The sequence below is a fragment of the Pelobates fuscus genome, chromosome 12, assembly GCF_036172605.1.
Source record: "Pelobates fuscus isolate aPelFus1 chromosome 12, aPelFus1.pri, whole genome shotgun sequence".
NCBI classification, from domain to species: domain Eukaryota; kingdom Metazoa; phylum Chordata; class Amphibia; order Anura; family Pelobatidae; genus Pelobates; species Pelobates fuscus.
The window spans coordinates 71,096,789-71,113,924 of record NC_086328.1 but is presented as its reverse complement, the minus strand read 5'-3'; the positions used below and the strand labels follow the sequence as shown (position 1 = coordinate 71,113,924).

General features: G+C 39.8%; 2 protein-coding genes across 4 annotated transcripts in view; one reads left to right on the top strand and one right to left on the bottom strand.

The window, feature by feature from the left end:
- The window catches only part of CENPT (centromere protein T), a 103,801-nt gene extending 102,059 nt beyond the window's left edge, over positions 1 to 1,742 (top strand). For all 3 annotated transcript variants that reach the window (XM_063437274.1, XM_063437276.1, XM_063437275.1), the window contains one exon: positions 1,473 to 1,742. In XM_063437274.1, the coding sequence (XP_063293344.1) occupies positions 1,473 to 1,596 (124 nt within the window). In that variant the 3' untranslated portion in view covers positions 1,597 to 1,742. The remainder of the gene's footprint in view (positions 1 to 1,472) is intronic.
- An 849-nt stretch (positions 1,743 to 2,591) lies between these two features.
- TSNAXIP1 (translin associated factor X interacting protein 1) overlaps positions 2,592 to 17,136 on the bottom strand; it is a 164,870-nt gene continuing 150,325 nt past the window's right edge. Inside the window, exons 13-15 of the mRNA XM_063437280.1 lie at positions 16,314 to 16,399; positions 7,719 to 7,794; positions 2,592 to 2,682 (exon numbers count right to left, since the gene is read on the bottom strand). Coding sequence (XP_063293350.1) covers positions 2,674 to 2,682; positions 7,719 to 7,794; positions 16,314 to 16,399 — 171 coding nt within the window. The 3' untranslated portion in view covers positions 2,592 to 2,673. The remainder of the gene's footprint in view (positions 2,683 to 7,718; positions 7,795 to 16,313; positions 16,400 to 17,136) is intronic.

The window sequence follows — 17,136 nt, the reverse complement described above, 5'->3', positions numbered from 1 at the left end:
TACATGATTTCCAGCTTAGTAGGCCACCATGCTGAGATTAAGGACAAACCAATCCAGTAAAATGATATTGAGTGCATCATGGGAGCTTTGAAAAGGCTCAGGAAGCCATGTAAGATGCAACAGGTAGTTTGCCAGCAGGTGTGAAAGAGGTCTGGTAGATTAATTAAAGTGACTTACAATGGTTTCAACTAGACGGGGGAACTGTGAGGAAGAGAAAACTGAGCAATAGTCAAGGAGATACTGTGGGGAGTGGCAGGTGTACTTTGCAACTGCTAGGGTGAGTGGAACTGAAAGTGCTTGTGAGGAAATACGTAAATTAAAGTGAGAGAGACTGGAGAGTGGGGTGAATGAGTGAAATTGTGAGCGATGGAGATAAGAAGGGACAAAAAACCTTTTGAATAGTATTACAATACATTGATGGTTATGAAGATGTAGTGAGGATGTAGGAACAAGCACAAATTGGGTGCTAAGCACAAATTGAAATGGTGTAGTTTATAAGCATTGTAGAACGTTTAACCTTTAGGAAAGATCACTAAGAAGACACATTTTCCTCATCTAAATCCTCTTCTATCCTCTCCCTTTCACATTGCAATCTTATATTCCAATCAATCTGTTACTAGAGATTCTTTGAAACCCCTAAAGTACACGTGTTTAAGAGGGCTAAGATTTAGAAAAATTTACATAAATAAAAAAAAAACATATGTTGGCCACACTAGGTACTGTAACCACTTCATTTCAATGAAGTGGTTATAGTGCCTTGAGTCCCCAGCTGCCATTCCACCATTTTTGCATGGGTTAACACTAAATGAAGATCCCTGGCAGCCATAGTATTCTGTGCTGCTTGGGATTGTGAGGAAGCATTAGTCCAAGCAGCGATGGGCAATGATTTGCTGAAATGGGGTGCTCAACACTCAGTTAATACCAGCTATGACTGGCTGTGATAACCTGACATGGCTATGGAAGACTATAACCTCTGCCTTACCCATACCTCTAGTGAGGACCTGGCTGTGGCCAGACAGGGACACTTAGTGTTCAATCTTTCAAAAAAATGTTGAACAATAAATGCATTGATGCAGTCAGGCACTAGAATTACAATATCTGTGTTGTTTTCCCCACCTGGCCAACCCCTCTCACAGACTGACCAAGTGCACCATGTACTACATCATTCTTCTGCTCCCACTAGTGCCATGAGAATCCAGACTGGGCCCATGCTGGCAACATAGTGGTCTTAAAGCATTTAAATTAATAATTTATTTTAAATCCATGTTTCCATAATGGAACTGCTTGATTGATAAGTCGGTTACAATCCGACATTCATTTATTAATGATATGTTAACATCTGTAAAGACTAGTTTACTATATCAACTCAATCATAATATTCTTAAAATCTGAGTTTTGCTGTCATTGTTCTTGTAATATGGCTGCAAAAAAATGGCAAAATCTGACTACATTCTTTCTTTTCTCTTTTATAGGCATGGCCTGGTAACTGATACAATTCCTCTCAATGTCCTTATTGAGAAATACTTACCACTGGAATATAGAAAACTTCTAATCCCTTGTGCTATGAGTGGGAACAAAGTGTTTCCTAAACTGTAAAACCTGTTACAGATTTTGTTTTTGTTTATAGTTAACAGTATTTTATTGATGATCACAAATTGCATGGTCTATAGATGTAAGAGTAAAGTACTGAAATGCTCTTTAGTGTTTGTTAAAGGTTTAAAAAAAAAAAAAAAAAGCCAGTTTGTAATAGGTGGATCGAGTTTTGTATATGTAGACATCTCACATTTTGAATGCATTGCATGTATATTTATAATATGTGTGTATATATAATATATAAATAACTCACAATATATGGAAACTAATTGGATTTGCATGCGGTTTTCACTCATTGAATCTTGTTTCTTCCAGAATCTGATTTTCTTATTTAAATAATTATAGCTGTGATTTGTGTGTATATTTGACTATCCCTCTGTAAAGTTTAACTCTAAGAGAATAAAGATACTGGCTCACAGATCTAGTCCAAACCTTAAGGTTAACCACTATAAAAATCTCATATGTTACAATTTATTAAAGCACATTCTACAATTGATGTTTCTACATCAGAGGCAGCCTCAGCCACTGCAACTTGGCTTTCTCTTCACACATTAGCTAAACATTATGGACTGGATGTTCTAGCCTCTGAATACAGAATGTAAGGTCCTGGTGAGACAGTGATGTCTTCCCCATAACTGTAGCTTGTTACGTGAATGATGTATGGGAAAACAAATTTTACTCAAATAGTGCAAACAGTATAACTACCCGCCCCTTTATTAAAAGTATTTCTTATAAAGTCTACTTTGTATGGCATTTTATTACAAGGGAACATGCTGGGCTGGCTCTCTTATATACTAGGGGAGATAGTCTGGACCTCTCTGTATTTTTATGTCTCCTTGCCCTGTTAATGAGATGGGAGTAAACTCAGTTGGACTGCCACTTAAACCATGTTAAAGATAATTTTTGGTGAGTAAAATGTTTTGCCCTATTCATTTCTGCTTATGTTTCATACATTGTGCACATAAAAATGTTAAAGTTGTTCTGCTCTGAAACTTATATTGCTTAGGCAATATCACTCTTTAATATCTGCTCATCAAAGGTGCGATCAATTGTAATGAAGTTTCTTTCTCATCCATTTCTTTAATGACCCTAATAAAAAAAAGACATGTGAATAAACATTACTGCACAAAATTATTTTTAATAGGAACTATACAAACTTTTTTTGCAGATATTGATAATGAAACCTCTACTTCCAATTTGAATTACACGGTGTACATCAAGGAGAACTCAACTACATTTGTTTTACACTTAACGGTACATTTAATTAAAGAAGGCAATAAATGAAGTAATATAACAAAACAGTCATCAAATGCAATAAGGGCAGAACAAATATCCAAAATTAGCTATTGTCCTCATAATGTATCTGACCTTACTTGAAATGAAGAAAGTACAAGTTACTTTTTATAAAGCAACAACACTTCAATCTTTGTTTGAGAGATTGACATTTTTTGTGAAACTTTCCTTCTGGTAGCTAACAATGATTCATACCTATACTTCCACAACTTAAATAATTTAATTAACTGAGGAATCCTTGCAAAGTTTTGTATATTTAGGACAAGGCAGCTATTAAAATATTGGTGATGTTTGTATATATTTTAGTGCATACTTGAGAATTTTTTATTTTTTATTTTTTTTGTATCCATAATTTAGAGACTAATACTGCACCCATTCACTCTTATTGTCTGTGTACTCTGATTTGCATATTAATGTATAAGAACTTTGTAACCGTGTCTTTGGACCTGTTGGTAAGAAAGCTTAAGTAAGTAGTCAAAATATTATAAAACGGTTTGACTATTTACAGTGCAGAGGTGCCAGCATAATGTTCCTTTGAGATTCATCAACTGAACATAATTGAAAGTTGTCTTAGTGAAGCATATTAGTACCGTAAAGTGAGATACTACTGTAACTTAATATATTTTGGAATAAAAAGGGTAGCTTTCAATAGTCAAACTATTGTAATAATTATTGTATAGACTGAGTAATGAAATTGTATAAACAGGACCTAGCATACCACTGAGAAAATCTTGCTACAGAGATGCAATGCTCCTAGTCAGTTCTAGGCAATCCATTTCAAGCATTTTGGCCTTAGGGCTGAATAAGGTCTGAGTATACATTGTATCTCAGGATCCCTAATTCATGGACAACTATGCCAGCAGTTTTTTTAATTTTACTGCAACATTGTTAAAATATTTTTCCTAGCATATGGTGGCAGTACACAGATGGGTTGTACTTCCATATGCAGGGACAAGTAGCCTGAAATAAATGAAGATTAAAAATTGCTCCTCCCACTCACCCTATATATTCCGAATGGTACCTTACTAACCCAGTTCTTCTCGTCAAAACCCGGGATGGACAGGTAGTCTGTTGGGCATGGCGAGGCACACTGGATGTTGTCGGGGAAATTGGTCCAATAGCTGCCCAGGTGGTAAGCTGAGTAGCCTAACTCCGTTCACTTCCAGAGCGAGTGGAGGTATACTCTTATGCCGATGGTTGTCCCGGCAATTTTGTTTTGGTGGTCCAGGTGGCACGCCTTTCTCATTGCAGGCTGCCCACCTGCGCACAGCAGTGTAACGCATGTCGGGAGGCCTTGCGTTCCACCGAAGTTTCGACTGCACATGTGCAGTTCGGAACTTCACGTTTTGCTGCAAAATTTTACATTCTGGTGCAATTTAAGCTGTGCTAGACCCTCATGTCAGCAGAATTCTGTTCAGATTGGGTCTGCCATGTCACCAGCCGCCCACACGGCTCTGAGGTTTTTGAGGTGAAATAGGTCTTGTCTTATGTCTATAAATCTGTTATTTCATTCTATATTATGGATTTTTAAAACTAATCTCTCTCTCAGAATGTCTAATTCTGTTTTTAATGACAAAATTGAAAGACAGGATGCCTGCAGTATTTTCTCTCTTGGATCCAAAATAACTTGGCTCAACCTTTTGAGTCTTTTAAGGAAACCGCAAGATCAAATATTCCAGTACATGCGCATGTAGCAGCTGGTAAACACAAAAGGAGAAGATCTTCATCCAGTTTGGAACTATCCCCAGGAGAATGCTCAGCATCAGTTTTCTCTGAAACATCAGTATGTAATCTAGAGTGAAGATGGGGTTCCCACCAGAGGAACTAAGGAGGTTTATGAAAGAAATAAAGTTTTGAGTGAAGATTTACCTTCTAAATCTAAGTAAAAAGGTTTTCCTGTTCAGAATTTTTTTTTTTTTCCTGCTTGATGTACATAGAGTGGAAAAGTCCAGAAACGAGAGCTTTAATTTCCAGACACTTTATAAACCTTTTTCAAGATCCAAAGTAATAAGTGGGAAGAATTACCTAAAGTAGACATACAGGTGGAACAGGAATAAGGTGGTTGCGCACACAACGGTTGATAATTTTTCTGGTACTTGGTACAAGATACCAATATGCTGTGATTATAAAAAATCTTCATAGGACAGCATGTATAAAACTAAAGTTAAGATAATTGGAACACTCACAATTTTTAGAGCTGTAATAGCGGTTTCATCAATTACCGTATATACTCGAGTATGTCGACCCGAATATAAGTCGAGACCCCTAATTTTACCACAAAAAACTGGGAAAACTTATTGACTCGAGTATAAGACTAGGGTGGGAAATGCAGCAGCTACTGGTAAATTTATAAATAAAATTAGATTCCAAAAAAATTACGTTAATTGAATATTTATTTTGTGTATATAATGAATGCAGAGTGTGTAGTGTGTGTGTGTGTATGAATGTATTGTGTGTGTATGAGTGCAGTATGTGATGCAGAGTGTGTGTGTGTATGAGTGCAGTGTGTAACCTTGGTGCGTGTGGGCATTTTCTTTTTTTTTTTTTTTCAGAGGGCTACAAGATTACATTTACAGAAAAGCCAAGGCACAGTCTTGTAATTGTAAATCAAAAGAGAAACAGTCACTTATGGCAGAAGGAGAATCTCTTTGAGGAAAAAAAAAAAAAGGGTGATAGAAATAGTCCCAAAGAACCAAGAATTTCAAAGCATATTTTCTCGTCTCTTCATAGTTCCAAAACAGGATTAATCACTGCGCCAATTCTGGATCTAAAGAATTTAAACCAGCTCATCCCATACCAAAAATTCCATATGGAGTCCTTACTATTGGCTACACATATCCTGCAGAAAGGGGACTTCATGGCTACCCTGGATCTCAAAGACTCTTACTTGCACGTTCCTATGGCTCTAGCATCAAGGAGATTCTTATCAGCTATAACAGTAGGATGAAAACTCCAGCATTTTAATTTTAAACCATTGCCAGTCGGTGTAACCTCAGCAACAAGAATTTTCACAAAGATCCTCGCTCCCATTACTGCAGCCTTAAAGGGACACTCCAGGCACCCAGACCACTTCTGCTCATTTGAGTGGTCTGGGTGCCAACTCCCACTACCCTTAACCCTGCAAGTGTAATTTATTGCAGTTTTTCATAAATTGCAATATTTACATTGCAGGGTTAACTCCACCTCTAGTGGCTGTCTATTAGACAGCCACTAGAGGTCACTTCCTGGGTTCTAGCACAGGTTTCCTGTGCTAGAGCGTCGCTGGACGTCCTCACGCTGTGTGAGGGGGAGGGGGTATATTTTGTGAAGCTACTTTTTGCTATTTTTGGAATTCACACTAAATGTGTGAGTTGGTGGTGGGTATCTATTTGACAAGGAGCAGCTATTATTATTATTTCTAAAGCACATAAAACAGATTCCATATAGCTGAACAATGGGTGGACTGACAGGCATAGTTGAAACCAGAAAAGATGGATGCACAGTGTCACAGAAGCCATGATATGCACCCCTATTTACCTCTCCCTAAATTCCCGAACGCCACCTGTTTCCCTTGGGTTCGGTAGTTGAAAAGTACTACCGAACACAGACTACTCACCCTGGCTCGTTAACTTCACAGAAACACGTAACTCAAGTGGTCTCTCTGGGTGGGCGCCATTCGTATAACCGAAAACATATGCTCTAGTAAATAGTGGCCATTTTGTCTCCCAAATGCATTCAGCGGTACTTGGTCGTCGAGTTCGTGGAACTATATTTTGGACGCTTTCCCTCGCGAACCCCGGGAAAGTCGTACCGTTGCCTACTCTGTCCCCAGACAAGTCAGGAGAGCGCCAGGCTCTTTCCTCTGCAGCATCAGTGGAGAAAGTCAGAAGAGACTTTCTCCAGCAGCGTTCAGCAATTCTGGAACATTTTTGGAGGTATCTGGTCAGCTTTGTGTGCCAAGGTTGTAATTGGGGGCGCTTGCTGCGTTTAAATGTAGGAGCTGCCATAATGTCTAGTTGAGTGGGGAGGGTGGAATTGTAGAAGGAGGTTGCAGAGCTAGGGCAGGTGAGGTTTGAGATAGGTAAAAGGAGAGCTAGGGTGTTAGTGGAAAATTGCTCTAGGTCAAGACAGTGGATGTTTCTGCGAGATTGATGTGCCGAGGGTGGGGTCATTTTGGTACTGGGTATGCCGATGTCATAAGTCTGTAGATGGTGTTGAGATCGAGGAAAAGGAATATTGGAGAGATTAGAGGCAGTACAGCAATTGGTGAAGGCAAAATCACTAGTGTTTCCCGCTGTATGGGTTGCTGAACTTGCGTGAGGCCAAATGAGGACGATACGGAGGACAGATTAGAGGCATCAGTGCAATTAGAATTGCTGATTGGGATATTGAAATCCTCAAGAAAAAGGGAAGAAGTGCTTGAGAAGACGAAGTGAGGTAGCCAGGAAGAAAAGTGCTCATGAATAGCCTAGAATGAGGTTTGTGTGGGTTTTGGTTGTTTTAGTGTATGTATAGAAGGTAAAGGGCCCTGGGTTGGGGAAGACATCACTAGCTGCTAGAAGGAGGAGGAGAGATAGTGACAGGATGTGTGAGTGAGTTTTATATGGATGGGGTCTAGGATGAGATCGAGTGGGAGTAGAAGAGTGAAAAAAGATAAATGTGCAGGTCAGAGTTGTTACTTAATTAAAGGGGTATACACAGTTATTTATAGTGTAATTATTCTGCTGCTCTTTTGAAAGAAAAGTGCTATTTTCTGCTGCAACTTCAAGGTGTATATACACCTTTTTATCACGATTCACATATAGTTTGCACGCTTAATTTTCTTTGTGATGTAATCAGTGTTTTGCACCTACCTTAGAGTCCAGAGATTTTTCGTCGTTTTCAAGATGGAGCTGAGAATCCATTAGTTCCTCATTTTCATCAATACTTCTAAAGGGAAACAGAAGATTTATTACTTTACTGTTACATGCTTTAAACACTAAATATTTTCTATGACTGCATGCACTATTCTGACAGATTAGAACAATGGATCTTAACCACTGACCTGGGATCCAAATTTGATTTCCCATGTTAATTTAGTGGATCCCAAAGGTTGGCATAAGCACATCATATTCTTCAGACCCATTACGCTCTTTATACCTCAGGGCCCACACACCTGTCTCATACCTTCTATTGTAGGGAGATACGTTGATTATCAAAGCACATCTGCCTTCCACCATGCATTGGGTACACTTTTGACAATAGGAATTGTCTAGCAAAAATGTTTTAAGGAATTTATGTATTTCATTTTAAAAGAATGGCTGTGTTGAAATGCTTTGGGGTCTGGTAGGAATCAGTGTTTATGAATGCAGTGTGGATATGATTGTTAAAGGAACAGTGCATTGAAATAAATTATAAATTTAGTAGATACACATCCAAAGAAAACATGCTTGTACTTTCTTCTGCATATTATGTTTGGGATATATGAAAAAAACTAATTGCAAAAGTTGCAGCCTCCTTCCCTTTCTCCCCAGTACAGACTTTGTTTGTGCCATTGCCATACACCAATTAGAGGCATCTTATAGAAAAGTCTATGTGCTGGAGCCATGATTGTTGCTTTTCAATGCACAGCTCTCCCACCCACATTCCATGTTTACTCATCAGTTCTATCTCCCCCTCACCTCCTGCAATTCCACCGCTACCAAACATTCTATATCTCACCTCATTTAAAGTGGGTAAGGTAGGCATGCACTACCCTAGTGCACCACCCTGCCACTTCCATTAGCTCTATGAAGCTAACGTCAAAGAAAAAAAAACTCCCTGGTTGAGTAGTTTCCAATTATAAAAGTGCAAACCTCTATTGAAATCGGTACTTTTATAATCTATCATGAAAATGACAGACCCCAGACACATTCAGCACCGTGCATGGAGAGTTAATTTAAATGTATCATGAAACAGTCATGTATTTCTACTATTGTTTTAGAACTAAAATTTTGTAATGGTAACTGAGGGGAGGATAATATTCACAGGGAGCAATATCCTTTTGAGTAAGGTTTGAAATAATAATAATTCCTACAGTGTGCTAAATAAATGCAAATAACTTAATCATTATCATTACTATTATAGTCACCAATGACAGAAAGACAAGATTGTTAGTTATGAATATACAATCCTGTTTAAAAGTAAATGAGGGACCGACCCTCTTCAGAATTGCTTTGCTATTTTCTCAGATGATCTTTGGCTTTCTTTAAAGCCAGTAAATAATTTTCTGAACCTAGCACAGAGTTAGTGACGTCCTGTCACATATCGAGATCCCACCAACATCTCCAACTCCTGGAGCTGGCATCGGTCATTAAAATTTGCGGGTCTGGATCAGAGTAAAAGCCTTCTGGATGTTCTTGTATTGCATCCACAATCTCAATGCTGTTTTTAGATGTGTTGGCACTGAACACATTTTTTGTTTTTGCCCCCATTTTTCATGAGCTGAACAAATATCTAAGACTTTTTCTATGTACACAAAAGGTCTATTTCTATTAAATATTCACAAATCTGTCTAAATATATGTTGGTGAGCACTTCTCCTTTGCTGAGATAATCCATCCACCTCACAGGTGTGGCATATCAAGATGCTTATTAGACAGCATGATTATTGCACAGGTGTGCCTTAGGCTGGCCACAATAAAAGCCACTCTAAAATGTGCAGTTTTATCACAAAGCACAATGCCACAGATGTTGCAAGTTTTGAGGGAGCGTGCAATTGGCATGCTGACTGCAGGAATGTCCACCAGAGCTGTTGCCCGTGAATTGAATGTTCATTTCTCTACCATAAGCCGTCTCCAAAGGCGTATCAGAGATTTTGGCAGTACATCCTACCAGCCTCAGAACGGCAGACCATGTGTAACCACACCAGCCCAGGACCTCCACATCCAGCATCTTCACCTCCAATATCGTCTGAGACCAGCCGGACAGCTGCTGCAACAATCGGTTTGCATAACCAAAGAATTTCTGCACAAACTGTCAGAAACCGTCTCAGGTAAGCTCATCTGCATGCTCGTTGTCCTCATCGGGGTCTCGGCCTGACTGCAGTTCGACGTAACCGACTTGAGTGGGCAAATGCTCACATTCAATGGCGTCTGGTGTTCTCTTCACGTATGAATCCCGGTTTTCACTGTACAGGGCAGATGATAGACAGTGTGCATGGCGATTTTTGGGTGAGCGGTTTGCTGATGTTAACGTTGTGGATAGAGTGGCACGTGGTGGCGGTGGGGTTATGTTATGGACAACAAACACAGGGGCATTTTATTGATGGCATTTTGAATGCACAGAGATACCGTGACGAGATCCTAAGGCCCATTGTTATGCCATTCATCCACGACCATCACCTCATGTTGCAGCATGACAATGGAAGGATCTGTACACAATTCCTGAAAGCTAAACACATCCCAGTTCTTGCATGGCCAGCATCCTCATTGGACATGTCACCCATTGAGCATGTTTGGGATGCTCTGGATCGGCGTATACGACAACGTTCCAGGTCCTGCTAATATCCAGAAACTTCGCACAGCCATTGAAGAGGAGTGGACCAACATTTCACAGGCCACAATCAACAACCTGATCAACTCTATGCGAAGGAGATGTGTTGCACTGCGTGAGGCAAATAGTGGTCACACCAGATACTGACTGGTTTTCGGACCCACCCGGATCCCCCTCCCAAATACAGTAAAACTGCACATTTTAAATTGGCCTTTTATTGTGGCCAGCCTAAGGCACACCTGTGCAATAATCATGTTGTCTAATCAGCATCTTGATATGCCACACCTGTGAGGTGGATGGATTATCTCAGCAAATGAGAAGTGCTCACTAACACAGATTTAGACAGATTTGTGACCAATATTTGAGAGAAATAGGCCTTTTGTGTACATAGAAAAGTCTTAGATCTTTGAGTTCAGCTCATGAAAAATGGGGGCAAAAACAAAAGTGTTGCGTTTATAATTTTGTTCAGTATAGAATGTTTGGTAACTATGAAATGTGGGGAGGGAGGCAGAATGAGATTGAAGAAATGTGAAAAATATAATGGAGTATGTAATGGATGATTAGGAATGAGATGTTGGAGGATGTAACAGCAAAAATATGAAATGCAATGAGGAGAGATCTGACATAATTGTTAGAAATATAATGAGGGGAGGATTATAAAATTGTGTGGCATTAATGAGGAGAGACATGAGAATACAGAATCTGTTGGCGCTATAAAAATGGCAGTAATAATAACAATGATGGTTTAGTGGATGTTGCTTGTGAAGAGTCTTCGGATTATGAGGCATGGGAAATGCTAGGGAGCAAGGACAGCAATTTAATTTTAGAGGGAAATGCGAATCAAGACAGATATGGGATGGGCAATGAGAGACCTCTTTAAGAGTTGTTTTATGGAGCTATATATTGCTTGTGCAGTGCATTCTTTACATCCTCACAGTCCAAAAAGTAACATTTGTACTTTTCTAATTAGGCACAGTAAGTTTAAATCCTTAAAAGTCTTAAGCTGGTATCATGTTTGGGGGTTTTTCTTCTCTAAGTGGTATTTGTGGCAGACTCTTTGGTCACCTAAGCAGAGTTCGTCTCCCCAACCCTGCTTACTAGCCAAACATTCAGAGTGCTCCTGGTAATTTTCTCATAATTTGCAAGGGCTGTCAGTGTGGAAAAGCCTATACAAGGGTTTTCCCTGCTAAAAGCATTCATTCTGTGTCAAACACTCCATGGGTGAAGATTTTTTTTTATTCAGTTTTTTTTATATTGTGGTGGGATCTTTAATTTGTTTGGGCGTTTTTTTTATTTATTTATTTTTTTTAATCTTAATTTATGGCATCTGTTATTGGTATTTATTTGGCCTTTTTCGGGAGTGAAGAATTAAAGGAAATAAGACTTCCGATTAGTATGTATATGTATTTATTTTGACAGGTTTAAGATTTTTTTTGGCCCTTAAAAACTATTATGGTGAGGGAGGGAGGGTGGATAGGGACTTTATGTTATAACTAATTAGGGTCCCCAGCTGCTAGAATGTCTGGGGGCCAGGGGAAGGGACAATAGGTTCCCTTCCCTATTGGTAATATTAGGGCCCCTACCCACAGGCATGGGTGGGGGCCAAAGAAAGGGTCTATAGGTCCACCTCCTTAATATTTAAAGTAGCTCCCAAACGATGTCCACGGGGGGGGGGGAAATATGGTTCCCTGTGATTTCACAGGCCCCATACCCATGAGGACCTTTTCTAGCGACTGGGCAGCAATGACTCTCTTGTCACGACATTTTACAACCTCCACTTTAGCAATATAGGATGTAACGGATCACCTGGCACCCCGACTGGGTACCTCCGTTGAAGGATGCTCCTAGCGCTTACAGAGGGCCCCAAGCGCTCCGCAGACACCACAACCACCGCAGACCCCACTAACCTCCGCAGCTTGGTTGGGGTCTCGCCGTCTCCTACCCACCCTGGACCTACGACAAGGCTCCAGGTTTCAGTGGGTGAAACTCTCCTCCAAGAGAGTGAAGCAGGAACAAGCTCTTAAAAGAGTAGTGATTAGCTAAGGGCGTATGCAGAGCATAGCAATCCCTTGTAGTGATATAGCAATTCCCCCAATAAGAGACAGGACTCTAGATTGAGGGTAAAGTAGAACTCTCTGTACTGGCACATACAGCCTATTTTATTCACATTCTACAAACATAGTAACATGAAGAACAACCAATCAACATATTACAACACAGCTAACACTCCCACTCATTACATCAGAAATCCTCCCCTCTGCCTGTGATACAATTATCTCAACACAATAGACTAACTTAATTATCACAGGCAGGAAAATACAGTATTATAAAACATATCACAGGGACCCCAAAACATGCAATAACCCCATAAAAATATATCGGAACCGGGGGATCTGGGTGACCACATATCCAAAATTCACCCAGATCCGTTCAGTAGTTTGGAAGATACGGTTTAATGCAGATTCTGCAGAACATATACATGCTATATGAAAAACAATTACTGTTAAATGTGTCCCCTGTTCTGTAGTTTAAAACTACTGAACGATATCTTTGTGCACCAAATACTGGCGAGATGGCACCGTGTAGAAAAGTCAAAACAGTGTCTGTGAGTTAAAATGGCCGCCATCCATTGTTCGCACCATGTGCTTCATCCATTGTTCTCACCATGTGCCTCTGATACATGAAATGGTTGCCACCCAGTAACTCCACAGTATGTCCCCAGATGGTTCTTAAAGGACCAGCAGCAGCATAATAAAATACAATATGCCCAAATCAGTTCCTTAAAGGGCAATACATCCCAGGGCCATAGTCGCAGGGCAGGAGGCTGGCAAACAGGCCCCGCCAAAAAACAGTGGCGAGGTCACTTTTGCCACATAGGGGTCTTATTGACCCCCATATGATTTTTATTTATAATAATTGTATTTATTTTTTTAATGTGGCGGCTGGCTAGCAAGTTCTGACCAGCCGCCACATAACTAACACTAGCGCCAATAAGTGTTGGTTTGTTTTTTAACTATTTGCTAGCAGCCAGCGGGCAGAAAGTTTGGCTTTTTTTTTTTTTGTTATCCGGGCCTGGAGTTGAAGCCTCCGGGCTGGATTTCAGCTATCCAGTGGCGTTCAGTCCTGACTAAATTCAGACCTGTTTGGGGCCTGATTTACAAAATCCAGACACTGATGGATTTCATCAGCAATGTTCAGATTTTGCAGTCTAAAAGGACCCGTCCAGCAGCGAATTATTTCTTTTTATTTTGGCGATCTTTATTTAAAGACATAATCAACAACATTTTCTTGAAGCGAGACGTACAGTAGTGGAAACAGGTAAGTAGGCCTACAACAGCTATAATAGTAAAGAAGTATTCCAACACAGAAATAACACAAGTAGTGAGAGTGGCCGTAGCAAACCTCAGTAAAACAGGGCTGACAGATCCTTAACTCGTTTAAACTATGCCCAAGTGAGCGAACTAGATGAGTACCATAAGTGTAGTCAAGTGCCGTGGGTTGTGAGCATGAAGCCTGTGTGAAAAGAGTAGCAAAAGGGTTGAGGAGAGGAAGTAGTTTTAGAAAGAGAAGCGGAGGGAAAAAAATAGGGGTGGGGGGTTTGTTTGGATCAGGCAGGAGATGAGATTCGTGTTCTGTGTTTCTCTGGTCTAGTGGGACAGGGGATGATGGGTTACGAGTATCAGTGGCCTTCCGGGAGATGTAATCTAATCAGGGCATCCAGGTCAACTTATATTTGTCAGAGGTGCTCCTAAGGGCAGCGTTCAGGGATTCCATTTCAGAGATCTGCTCCACCCCCCTGACACCATGCTATAGTCACTGTAAAATGTGTAGTCTTTTCTAACCCTGTAGGCTTCATTTCATGACATGCATTAGGCATGTGCATGGGGAAGATTTTCGGTTCGGTTCGGCATTCCGAAATTTGGGATTTTCGCAATTTGGCACTTCAAGACTTCGCAACTTCGGAACTTCGACACTTCAGAACTTCAGAATTTCGGGACTTCGGCACCTCGGGACTTCTCTTGCAGCCGCTTGGTAGATAACTCCCTAATTCCCACGGTATTAGTGAGTTATCTACCAAAAGGCTGAAAGACCTAAATTGGTCTTTCAGCCAAATTTACTAATACTAAGTTAGTATTAGTAAATTTTGCCCCTGCTCGCTATACCGTGAGTAGGGGCATGTCTAGTAAACAGTGAGCAGCCTGTGACTGCTCACTGTTTAAAAAATAAATAAAAAATAGTGCCACCCCCGGCCCCCACCCCTGAGCGGCGGGTGGGGGCCCTAAAGTGAAATGATGGGGGGGGGGCCTAGTGTCCTCCCCCCTGGTCCCCACCCCTCAGCGGCAGGTGGGGGCCCTAAATACTAATAAGGGGGGACCTAAGGTCCTCCCCCCTGGCCCCCACCCCTGAGCGGCGGGTGGGGGCCCTAAATTGTAATAAGGGGGACCTAGTGTCCTCCCCCCTGGCCCCCACCCCCCTGGGCCCTAAATACTAATAAGGGGGGGGTGCTCCGGGGGGGGGCACTATTTTTTATTTTTTTTTAAACAGTGAGCAGTCACAGGCTGCTCACTGTTTAATAGACATGCCCCTACTCGCGGTATAGCGAGTAGGGGCATAATTTACTAATACTAAGTAATCTTTTCTTAGTATTAGTAAATTTGGCTGAAAGACCAATTTAGGTCTTTCAGCCTTTTAGTAGATAGCTCCCTAATACCGTGGGAATTAGGGAGTTATCTACTTATTGATTCTTGTCTTTACATTGACTGACCAAGTAACTTACATTTTAGATGAATGTATGTTACTTGATTGTTGTAAATGTTGCAAATGCTTACAGCTGAATCCTGGCTATGTTTGCATACTTTTTATTTAAAATTGTTTACAATGTAACATTCTTCTTCTTTCACTGGGTAAGTATATTAGTACTTAGGCAATACTGTGCTTTGGTACTTTGACACTTCGGAAATTCGTTAATTTCGGAACTTCGGGACCTCGGCAATTCGGACATTCGGGAGTACCGAATGTCTGAATTGTCCAAAATTCGTCCGAATTCATATTCGGACTGAAACGAATTGCACACGTCTAACATGCATGACAAAGGTTTTATAGGATGGAGAAAATATATGACATGCATAGTGTTTTACCTGACATTAAACTGATGCACAAACATGATTCACATTGCTTACAGTTTACGGTCATTAAGAGAGTCTACAAAACCAGGTGGAAAGAAATTTTGTATTTAACCCCTTAAGGACACATGATATGTGTAACCTGTCATGATTCCCTTTTATTCCAGAAGTTTAGTCCTTAAGGGGTTAAATAAAGTGAGCCAACATTTAAATACAATACTATGAATCCACATGATATCAACAGCAATTTGGAATTGATAATTCCTTTAAATATCCAATTTGGGTTTTTTTTTTTACAAAAAAACCAATACAAAACACATGCAACTAGATTTTTACAGATGGGTCTATTTTAATTTTAAAAAATGCACAATTAATACTTAATGTTGTAACTTAATGAAATCACACATTAGCAATTTGTGAATTGTATATTCTTCCTGTAAGTATTTGTAATTTATCAGGTTGAATTAAAAATAACGCCAGCGCCTGCATATGTATGCTATGTGTTTCCTGAACCTTTAATGGCTTCCTTACACCTAACTGCTATGGAACGTTATCATGTACTCAATATGTAGGTTATTGTATGGTGCTTATATGGGGTCGTCACTTTCTGTGTGATGCATAACTAGAAGCGAGGGTAAATGGGAGATATTTCATACATTATCATTTTGTATTGTTAATTAGAGAAGTGCCTTCTTGACAATGTATTATGGACAGTTTGCTGGAACAAAATGAGAATTCAGATGGCTGAGATGAGATAATTACCTCAAACACCCAAACTATACTACCCAAATACTCCAAACAATAAAAGCCTTACCTTAACTGTTCAGATATCAGTGAACTGTCGTTTGCACTATGATCATCAATATATCCCATTAGCAGGTGTGACTCATCTTCTTTAACCTATAAAATATATGACTATTTTATAAAACATGGTTATTAGACGTTTGCCTCTATATTTCAATAAAATAAAGAAGTAATTCCAATGTCCCTGGGAATAAAATCAAACAAGACTGAAGGTAAAACAAACCAAATCTGTATCATAAAATGTTTGAGCTCTGCAATGATTCACTAATGGAAGGGGTCAAATATTTGCAATTGGTTAAATTACAATAACCCAGGTAAGTACATAAGTGAGTCCATTCCCACCAGGAGTTTTGCAAAACACCTTTTTAAGTTCCAGATCCAGGTCCTATCAGGGGAAAATTATAATATATAAATATCAATATGTATGTATTGAGCAAAACCTCTATTTGAATTTATGACATGAAAAGATACTAACTGCATACTCAGTGACACAGTCACTCAGCAATATATTGTGCACACAATCACTAGCGGGTGGCTAGAAGCTACATTCAAGGCATAAATAAAACTGGGATGCACTATATTTGCTGCCCTAGACAGTGGCCAAAAAAAGGATTTAGGAAGTAAAAAGGAAAATCCAAAACAAATAAGGGCAAATTATGTAATACTGGTTACTAAAATAAAAATGAAATGAAAGATCTTTGAGGAGTCCCACCAATTGAATTTATCATGTACACATGTAAGTGGTTTTTCTTTTTAAAGGAATCATGTATTCCTAACATTCCCCCACCCCCTCAGAGATGAAAGGTTTTTAACTTGTCTTTTCTCCACTGTTC